Consider the following 10,667-nt stretch of genomic DNA (forward strand, 5'->3'; position numbering starts at 1 on the left):
CTCCGACAACACTCGAGAAGCTCGACACCATCCGGGACAAAGCAGCGCCCCCCCGCCCGATCGACACGTTAACCCCCCACCCTCAACATTCACTCCCTCCACCACCGACGCACAGCGGCAGCAGTGTGTACCGTCTACAAGATGCACCGCAGCGACTCGCCAAGGCTCCTTCGACAGCGCCGCCCAAACCCACCACCTCTACCCCCTAGAAGGACAAGGGCAGCAGACGCCATGGGGAACACCCACCGCCTGCAAGTCCCTCTCCGAGTCGTTTCCCCCCCCCCCCCCCCCCCCCCCCCCCACCCAACACACGCACGACATCCTGACTTGGAAATACATTGGCCATTCCTTCACTGTGTCTGGGTCAAAATCCTGGAACTCCCTCCCTAACAGCACTGTGGGTGTACCTACACCACACGGGACTGCAGCGGGTTCAAGATGGCGGCTCACCCACCACCTTCTCACGGGGGCAATTATGGGTGGGGGTAAATGTTAGAGCAGCCCCCTGAATGAATGAAAATCAGGAAATGAAGTGACTGGGAGAAGCTGGGATCGTTCTCCTTTCGAGCGGAGAAGGTTAAGGGGGGGATTTAATCGAGGCCGTCACTACCACGAGGAGGCTTCGATCGAGCGAATGAGGAGAAAGTGTTTCCCCAGCGGCAGGAGGGTCACAGTTTGAAGAGGATCGCTGGACGGGAGCGGTTGGGGGAGGCGGGGGGGGACAAAGAGATGAGGAGAGTTGTATTTATTAACGCAGCGAGTTGTGATCCGGAAGGCGCTGCCTGAGAGGGCGGTGGGAGCAGATTCACCCTCGGGAAAGGAGGAGAATTGGAGAATTCCTGGAAGGGAGAAAAATTTGCAGATTTTTATTTATTCGTCACAAGTTGGCTTACATTAACACTGCAATGAAGTTCCTGTGAAAATCCCTTAACTGCCACACTCAGGCGCCTGTTCGGGTACACTGAGGGAGAATTTAGCACGGCCAATGCACCCAGCACGTCTTTCAGACATGTGGGAGGAAACCGGAGCACCCGGAGGAAACCCATGCAGACACGGGGAGAATGTGCAAACTCCACACAGGCAGTGACCCGAGCCGGGAATTGAACCCGGGTCCCTGGTGCTGTGAGGCAGCAGTGCTAACCACTGTGCCACCATGAGATTATGTTGGGAGTGAGGGTGGCGGGGGGCACGCTAACTGAGGAGTTCTTTCGCAGAGGCAGCACAGTGCCGATGGGCGAATGGCCTCCTCCTGCCCTTACCCCCCGCCAGAGGATTTACCTGCCAGATAGAGAGTGTGCAAACCAGGATCCACCAGGGTCGGGATCTCGATCAGTTTGGCAGCTGGGCACGCGATGGCGTTCTCCGCCAGTAAGCAGCCCACCGGGAGGGAGGGCATGTTGAACTCGCTCTCGGGCGGGGGGAGGAGCTCCTGGGGGAACGGGACTGGGGTGGCGGCGGCGGCGGCGACCTTGCCCTCCGCTTTCGTCACCAGCCGGGGCGTCTTGGGGTCCTCCTTCCTGGTGCCGGGTGTTCTCCTCGGCTGCTCGCCAGCCTTGGCCGCCTGGGCGCCGCCTGCCTCCTGCTTCCTGGCACCCCTGCCACCCACAGGCCCGGCCCCTGCTTTCCTGCCCCCCGCTCTGGTGTTCGCCTTCTGCTTCTCGGGACGCGCTTCCTGCTTCGGGGCTCCGACTTCGGGACCCCCTTCCGGCCGTTTCTTTGGGGAGGCTCCCTTGACCACTTTGCCGGCCGCCCCCTGTTTCTTTGGGCTCGGGTTTGTGACCACCCCCGGTGTCTGGAGGCTGACCATCGCTTTCTTGGAGGCAACCTCCAGTTTCTTGAATCCTGTTTCCTGCTTCTTAAGGCCCAGTTTCAGTCTGTTGATTCCTGCGTCAATGACCGCTTCCGGTTTACCCTTCAGGCTTATTTCCTGTATCTTGAGGCCTACTTCCTGTTTCTTGAGGGCTACCTCTGGTTTCTTGAGGCCTACTTCCTGTTTCTTGAGGGCTACCTCTGGTTTCTTGAGGCCTACTTCCTGTTTCTTGAGGGCTACCTCTGGTTTCTTGAGGGCTACCTCTGGTTTCTTGAGGCCTACTTCCTGTTTCGTGAGGGCTACCTCTGGTTTCCTGAGGGCTACCTCTGGTTTCTTGAGGGCTACCTCTGGTTTCTTGAGGCCTACTTCCTGTTTCTTGAGGGCTACCTCTGGTTTCCTGAGGGCTACCTCTGGTTTCTTGAGGGCTACCTCTGGTTTCTTGAGGGCTACCTCTGGTTTCTTGAGGGCTACCTCTGGTTTCTTGAGGGCTACCTCTGGTTTCTTGAGGGCTACCTCTGGTTTTTTGAGGCCTACCTCTGGTTTCTTGAGGGCTACCTCTGGTTTCTTGAGGGCTACCTCTGGTTTCTTTAGGCCGACTTCATGTTTATTGAGGCCTGCTTCCTGTTTCTTGAGACCTGCTTCCTGTTTCTTGAGGCCTACTTCCTGCTTCGTGAGGCCTACTTCCTGTTTATTGAGGCCTACCTCTGGTTTCTTGAGGCCTGCTTCCTGTTTCTTGAGGCCTACTTCCTGCTTCTTGAGGCCTACTTCCTGCTTCTTGAGGCCTACCTCTGGTTTCTTCAGGCCTGCTTCCTGTTTCTTCAGGCCTATCTCTGGTTTCTTGAGGCCTACTTCCTGTTTATTGAGGCCTACTTCCTGCTTCTTGAGGCCTACCTCTGGTTTCTTGAGGGCTACCTCTGGTTTCTTGAGGGCTACTTCCTGATTCTTGAGGCCTACTTCAGTGACTGCTTCCTGTATCCTGAGGCTGACCTCCTGTGCTTTCGGGAGCGGTCCCGGAATTCTGATGGCTGCACCCTGCAGTTGACCCAGCCGTGGTTTCTGTCGCGAGGCCTGCTTCTCAGCGCTGAGCTCTCGTTTCTTGGCGCTTTTCCCCGGTTCCCCTCCTCCCGCCCCCGCGGGGGATGCTTGCGGCTTGTCACGTCCCCGCGCAGCTCCCTTGGATTTTCCATGTTTTCCTCTCCTCTGGCCCTTTGACTCCCTCCTCCCTGCCTTCCTGGTGGCTGGCACGCTATCTGGAATTCCGGCTGCTACGACGTCTGAGCCTGGAGTGACTGCTTCGCCTAAAAAGGAGGGCATTAGACAAAAATAAATCAGTGAAAATCAGGCCACACTATTGATAAGGCTCACAAACGTACAAATGAGGAACAGGAGTAGGCCACTCGGCCCATCCAGCCTGCTCCGCCATTCAATAAGATCATGACGACTCACGTAACCTCAACCCCACATCCCTCCCTACCTCCAACAACCTTTCACCCCCCCACCCCCTCGTTAATCATTTCGGGGACGGCACAGTTGCACAGTGGTTAGCACTGCTGTCTCACAGCACCAGGGACCCGGGTTCGATTCCCAGCTTGGGTCACTATCTGCGTGGACTTTGCACCTTCTAAAAGTAAAGTTTATTTATTAGTCACTAGGAAGGCTTACATTAACGCCGCAATGAAGTTACTGTGAAATTCCCCTAGTCGCCACACTCCAGCGCCTGTTCGGGTCAATGTACCTAACCAGCACGTCTTTCAGAATGTGGGAATAAACCGGAGCACCCGGAGGAAACCCACGGGGAGAACATGCAGAGTCCGCACAGTGGCCCAAGCCAGGAATTGAACCCGGGTCCCTGGCGCTGTGAAGCAGCAGTGCTAACCCGTGCTGCATCTTACCAATGGGACAATTTATATCCAGATGTCTCGCTATTTCTTCCTTGATGATAGATTCAAGCATTTTCCCGACTGCAGAAGTTAAACTAACCGGCCTATAGTTACCCACCTTTTATCTACCTCCTTTTTTAAACACTGGCGTCACATTTGCTATTTTCCAATCTGCGGGAACCACCCCAGAGTCCAGCGAATTTTGGTAAATGACCACTGATGCATTTGCTATTTCCCCCGCCATCTCTTTTAGTACCCTGGGATGCATTCCATCAGGACCAGGAGACTTGTCTACCTTTAGCCCCATTAACTTGCCCAACACTGCCTCTTTCGTGATAATGATAGTTTCTAAGAAAGGTCCTCACCTGCCATAGCCTCCCTGTCATCAATTTTTGGCATGTTTTCATTTTTAACTGTATTCCAATACATGTGACAATAATAAATAACATAAAAAAGATAGGGGCTGGAGAAGGTTACAGAGATAGGGAGGGTTGTCGGGGCTGGAGGAGGTTACAGAGATAGGGAGGGTTGTCGGGGCTGGAGAAGGTTACAGAGATAGGGAGGGTTGTAGGGGCTGGAGGAGGTTACAGAGATAGGGAGGGGTGTAGGGGCTGGAGGAGGTTACAGAGATAGGGAGGGTTGTAGGGGCTGGAGGAGGTTACAGAGATAGGGAGGGTTGTAGGGGCTGGAGAAGGTTACAGAGATAGGGAGGGTTGTAGGGGCTGGAGGTGGTTACAGAGATAGGGAGGGTTGTAGGGGCTGGAGGAGGTTACAGAGATAGGGAGGGGTGTAGGGGCTGGAGGTGGTTACAGAGATAGGGAGGGTTGTGGGGGCTGGAGGAGGTTACAGAGATAGGGAGGGGTGTAGGGGCTGGAGGTGGTTACAGAGATAGGGAGGGTTGTAGGGGCTGGAGGACGTTACAGAGATAGGGAGGGTTGTAGGGGCTGGAGGAGGTTACAGAGATAGGGAGGGTGGTAGGGCTGGAGGAGGTTACAGAGATAGGGAGGGTTGTAGGGGCTGGAGGAGGTTACAGAGATAGGGAGGGTGGTAGGGCTGGAGGAGGTTACAGAGATAGGGAGGGTGGTAGGGCTGGAGGAGGTTACAGAGATAGGGAGGGTTGTAGGGGCTGGAGGAGGTTACAGAGATAGGGAGGATTGTAGGGGCTGGAGGTGACAGAGATAGGGAGGGTTGTAGGGGCTGGAGTTGACAGAGATAGGGAGGGTTGTAGTGGCTGGAGGAGGTTACAGAGATAGGGAGGGTTGTAGGGGCTGGAGGAGGTTACAGAGATAGGGAGGGTTGTAGGGGCTGGGGGAGGTTACAGAGATAGGGAGGCTTGTCGGGGCTGGAGGAGGTTACAGAGATAGGGAGGGTTGTAGGGGCTGGAGGAGGTTACAGAGATTGGGAGGGTTGTAGGGGCTGGAGGAGGTTACAGAGATAGGGAGGGTGGTAGGGCTGGATGAGGATACAGAGATAGGGAGGGTTGTAGGGCTGGAGGAGGTTACAGAGATAGGGAGGGTTGTAGGGGCTGGAGGAGGTTACAGAGATAGGGAGGGTTGTAGGGGCTGGAGGAGGTTACAGAGATAGGGAGGGTTGTAAGGGCTGGAGGCGGTTACAGAGATAGGGAGGTTTGTGGGGGCTGGAGAAGGATACAGAGATAGGGAGGGTTGTAGGGGCTGGAGGAGGTTACAGAGATAGGGAGGGTTGTAGGGGCTGGAGGTTACAGAGATAGGGAGGGTTGTAGTGGCTGGAGGAGGTTACAGAGATAGGGAGGGTTGTAAGGGCTGGAGGCGGTTACAGAGATAGGGAGGTTTGTGGGGGCTGGAGAAGGATACAGAGATAGGGAGGGTTGTAGGGGCTGGCGGAGGTTACAGAGATAGGGAGGGTTGTAGGGGCTGGAGGTTACAGAGATAGGGAGGGTTGTAGGGGCTGGAGGAGGTTACAGAGATAGGGAGGTTTGTAGGGGCTGGGGGAGGTTACAGAGATAGGGAGGGTTGTAGGGGCTGGAGGAGGTTACAGAGATAGGGAGGGTGGTTGGGGCTGGAGGAGGTTACAGAGATAGGGAGGGTGGTTGGGGCTGGAGGAGGTTACAGAGATAGGGAGGGTTGTAGGGGCTGGAGGAGGTTACAGAGATAGGGAGGGTTGTAGGGGCTGGAGGAGGTTACAGAGATAGGGAGGGTTGTAGGGGCTGGAGGAGGTTACAGAGATAGGGAGGGTTGTAGGGGCTGGAGGAGGTTACAGAGATAGGGAGGGTTGTAGGGCTGGAGGAGGTTACAGAGATAGGGAGGGTTGTAGGGGCTGGAGGAGGTTACAGAGATAGGGAGGATTGTAGGGGCTGGAGGAGGTTACAGAGATAGGGAGGGTTGTATGGGCTGGAGGGGGTTACAGAGATAGGGAGGGTTGTAGGGACTGGAGTAGGTTACAGAGATAGGGAGGGTTGTAGGGGCTGGAGGAGGTTACAGAGATAGGGAGGATTGTAGGGGCTGGAGGAGGTTACAGAGATAGGGAGGGTTGTAGGGGCTGGAGGGGGTTACAGAGATAGGGAGGGTTGTAGGGGCTGGAGGAGATTAACAGAGATAGGGAGGATTGTAGGGGCTGGAGGAGGTTACAGAGATAGGGAGGGTTGTAGGGGATGGAGGAGGTTACAGAGATTGGGAGGGTTGTAGGGGCTGGAGGAGGTTACAGAGATAGGGAGGGTGGTAGGGCTGGTGGAGGTTACAGAGATAGGGAGGGTTGTAGGGGATGGAGGGGGTTACAGAGATAGGGAGGGTTGTAGGGGCTGGAGGAGATTAACAGAGATAGGGAGGATTGTAGGGGCTGGAGGAGGTTACAGAGATAGGGAGGGTTGTAGGGGATGCAGGAGGTTACAGAGATTGGGAGGGTTGTAGGGGCTGGAGGAGGTTACAGAGATAGGGAGGGTGGTAGGGCTGGTGGAGGTTACAGAGATAGGGAGGGTTGTTGTGGCTGGAGGAGGTTACAGAGATAGGGAGTGTTGTAGGGGCTGGAGGAGGTTACAGAGATAGGGAGGATTGTAGGGGCTGGAGGAGGTTACAGAGATAGGGAGGCTTGTCGGGGCTGGAGGAGGTTACAGAGATAGGGAGGATTGTAGGGGCTGGAGGAGGTTACAGAGATAGGGAGGCTTGTCGGGGCTGGAGGAGGTTACAGAGATAGGGAGGATTGTAGGGGCTGGAGGAGGTTACAGAGATAGGGAGGATTGTCGGGGCTGGAGGGGGTTACAGAGATAGGGAGGGTTGTAGGGCCTGGAGGGGGTTACAGAGATAGGGAGGGTTGTAGGGGCTGGAGGAGATTAACAGAGATAGGGAGGATTGTAGGGGCTGGAGGAGGTTACAGAGATAGGGAGGGTTGTAGGGGATGGAGAAGGTGGGGGACGGAAACCTAAACGTAACTTGCACAGGTAACGGTGGGGAACTGCAGCTGGGGGGAGGGGGGGGCGGTTTTGGTCAATGGGTGGGTGGCGATTGAAGCGGATTACCTGCGGTGGAGTCAGGCACGCACACTGGACAGCAGCGGCCCGACGGCCTGCGGGTCTTCCGGCAGGTGGTGGGGGCGCACTCGATGTCCTCGCAGAGTGCCTGGCCCTCCTCGCAGGCACAGAGCGTGCAGGGTCGGGGGGACCAGACAGCCCCCTGGTACAGCAGCAGCCCATCCACGAGGCACGGCTCACTCACTGCAACACAGCAACACCCAGTGTGTTACCAGAATGTAGACACCAGCCCTCCCTGCAGAGCCCCGGCCAGCTCCCAAAGACACTCCCCGGCCACCGGGGTGGGCTGAACCCGCGCACAGAAAGATCCCACAAACAGCCCCCTTCCAAACGGAGTAGGTTACCCCGTTTCTGTTCCAAGGAGGGATGTTGACTGTGGCATCCCCAATTGCAACTCCGCCCCCCCCCCCCCCCCCAGCATACAACACCCCTCCGGCCATGAGACGCTGGTGTTGTGGGACTGTCACCGGCCCGGCCCTCTATTGCGTGCTCTCCGCGGACGAAACGTGTTCAAATCTCGCCGGGACAACCTGTGGAACTTGATTTCGATTCAGAATAAATCTGGAATTGAGCGCAAGTCTGAGTGATGGTGACCGCGACAATGATCATCGATTGTCCTCATCGTGGACTGTAGGAGCGGGAGGAGGCCATTCAGCCTTTCGAGCCTGCTCCACCTTTCAATGTGACCGTGGCTGAACTTCGAACCCAGTGCCATGCTCCCGCGCACTCTCCCCAAACACCCCCCTTGATGCCACTGATATCTGAAATACATCCATCTCTTTCTGAAATACACTTAGTGAACTGGCCTCCAAGGAGCACTCGGAGGAAATCCACTCGGGGAGAACATGCAAACTCCACACAGACAGTCACCCAAGGTGTAGATGTATGTGGATTGGCCATACTCAATTGTCCATTACTGTCTGAAGAAACTAAGCATCTCGGGACACTCAGGGGCAATTTAGCATGGCTAATCCACCTAACCTACACATCTTTGGACACTAAGGGGCAATTTAGCATGGCTAATCCACCTAACCTACACATCTTTGGACACTAAGGGGCAATTTAGCATGTCCAATCCTCCTAACCTGCACATCTTTGGACACTAAGGGGCAATTTAGCATGGCCAATCCACCTAACCTGCACATCTTTGGACACTAAGGGGCAATTTAGCATGGCTAATCCACCTAAGCTATACATCTTCGGACATCAAGGGCAATTTAGCATGGCCAATCCACCTAACCTACACATCTTTGGACACTAAGGGGCAACTTAGCATGGCCAATCCACCTAACCTGCACATCTTTGGACACTAAGGGGCAACTTAGCATGGCCAATCCACCCTAACCTGCACATCTTTGGACACTAAGGGGCAATTTAGCATGGCTAATCCACCTAAGCTATACATCTTCGGACATCAAGGGCAATTTAGCATGGCCAATCCTCCTAACCTACACATCTTTGGACACTAAGGGGCAATTTAGCATGGCCAATCCTCCTAACCTACACATCTTTGGACATTAAGAGCAATTTAGCATGGCCAATCCTCCTAACCTACACATCTTTGGACACTAAGGGGCAATTTAGCATGGCCAATCCACCTAACCTACGCATCTTTGGACATTAAGGGCAATTTAGCATGGCCAATCCCTCTAACCTGCACATCTTTGGACATTAAGGGCAATTTAGCATGGCCAATCCCTCTAATCCGCATATCTTTGAACACTAAGGCACAATTTACCATGGCCAATCCACCTAACCCGCATACCTTTGGACTGTGGGAGGAAACCGGAGCACCCGGAGGAAACCCACGCAGACACGGGGATAACGTGCAGACTCCACACAGACAGTGACCCAAGCCGGGAATCGAACCCGGGTCCCTGGCGCTGTGAGGCGGCAGTGCTAACCCACTGTGCCACCGTGCCATTGAGCCGCTGGAATAATTTCTGCCCCTCAGTCAGATCACAGGTGGTGTGTGTCTCCAGCAGCCTGGACTGAGGGCTCTGAATAAATCTGTCGCAGTGGAACGGGAGGAGAATGTTGCCCTACCTTTGCCGGGCTGAGGGATGGCTGCGGTTTTCGGGACGTTCCTCCCTCTTCCGGGCCGTGGGCCGCTTGCGTCCGGGAGCCTCTGGGTGGGGCCTGGGGTGGCGGGTTGCCCCGTGACCCTGGGGGTCAGTGGGCCCCTCCATCTGATGAGGCGCTGCTGTGTATTGTGTCCCCTGGTGTCACACCGGGCCAGTCCCCACACACATCCGGCCAGCACGGCGAGCAGTTCCCACCTCATCTTGCACCCCCTTTCCCCAAGCTGGGTTCGTTCAGTCTCCTGGGCCCCTGGCTGTTATTTTGCCGTTCCCAGTCTGATAACCCGCAACCTTTCCAAAATGCCACCCAATTATCTCTCTTTCCTCAGGTTTTTCTCTCTCTTTCTCTCTATCTTTCTCTCTGTCACTCCTCACCCTCCTCTCTCTGTTTCTCTATCTCGCTGTCACCCTCTCGCTCTGTCTTTCTCTCTCTCCCGTCTCGTTCACCCTCCCTCTGAATATCTCTCTTTTGTTCTGCCACTGTCTCCGTATTTTTTCCCCTCTCTCTCTCTAGCTCTCTGTTTTTCTCTCTATCTATCGCTTTGTTGCAATGTCTCGACCTCTCTGTCTCTCAGGATGTCTCCACACTCGCTCTCTTTCTCACTCTCCGGATCCTCACCTATCACTCCCTCTCTCCCTGTCTCTCCCACACTCTATCGCTCCCTCCTCTGTCTATCTCTTGCCACTCTGTCCCTTACTTCCCTCTCCGCCTTTCCCTCTCTCGTTATCTCTCTCCACGCTCTCTTTCCCACTCTCTGAATCTCTATCTCTTCACCTGTCTTTCTGTCACTCTCTCTCTCTACCTCTCCCTTTCTCTCTCACTCTCTACCTCTCCCTTTCTCTCTCACTCTCTATCGCTCTATCCTGTCTCTCACCTCTTTCCCTGTCTTTCTCTCTCTCTGCCCCTCACCGTCTCTCTCCCCGCTCTCTCCGTCTCTGTGTGATTTTCTCTCTCTGTCTCTCGCTCTGTCGCTTGTCTCTCTATCGCTCCCTCGCTCTGTCTCTCTCTCTTTCCCCTCTCTCTGTCACTCCTGCTTTAAGGCTTTCCCTCACCTCTCCCCACTGTAAACCGAGCAGGGTCCCCTCGGGGGAGCCAGGTTACGGCCTGTCTGATCCGACCCTTGGCGACATACCTCTGCACCCAACCCCTCTCCTCCCGAAAGGCCAGCTCGCAGAAGAATGCGCAACACAAGAAGGCCTTCTTCAAACTGCTTCTCGGAGAGAGAGAGAGAGAAAAATAAATTGCAAAGGGCGAGATCAGAATCTCTGTGGAATGAAATTATTTTTTTTGAAGATTTGCACAGAGTTGCATCTGTGAGAGGTGCTCTGGGCTGTCCTCCCAATGGCGATGCCGGGAGTTGGTTCAGGCCTGGGGCCTAGGCCGTGATGAATGG

The 10,667-nt window shown here is 55.1% G+C and overlaps 1 protein-coding gene across 1 annotated transcript; it reads right to left on the reverse strand.

Annotated features, from left to right (window-relative positions):
• Positions 1 to 1,278: 1,278 nt before the first annotated feature.
• On the reverse strand, positions 1,279 to 9,476 carry LOC144490452 (uncharacterized; the record flags this gene model as incomplete). The annotated part of the gene is made up of 3 exons (XM_078208196.1): positions 9,239 to 9,476; positions 7,181 to 7,375; positions 1,279 to 3,108 (listed from the first exon to the last, which is right to left on the reverse strand). Coding segments are annotated over exons 1-3 (2,263 nt in total), but the record flags the coding sequence as incomplete, so codon positions are not given.
• Between the last annotated feature and the right edge of the window lie 1,191 nt (positions 9,477 to 10,667).

Source organism: Mustelus asterias, unplaced genomic scaffold (genome assembly GCF_964213995.1).
Source record: "Mustelus asterias unplaced genomic scaffold, sMusAst1.hap1.1 HAP1_SCAFFOLD_3300, whole genome shotgun sequence".
In the NCBI taxonomy this organism is placed as follows: Eukaryota; Metazoa; Chordata; class Chondrichthyes; order Carcharhiniformes; family Triakidae; genus Mustelus; species Mustelus asterias.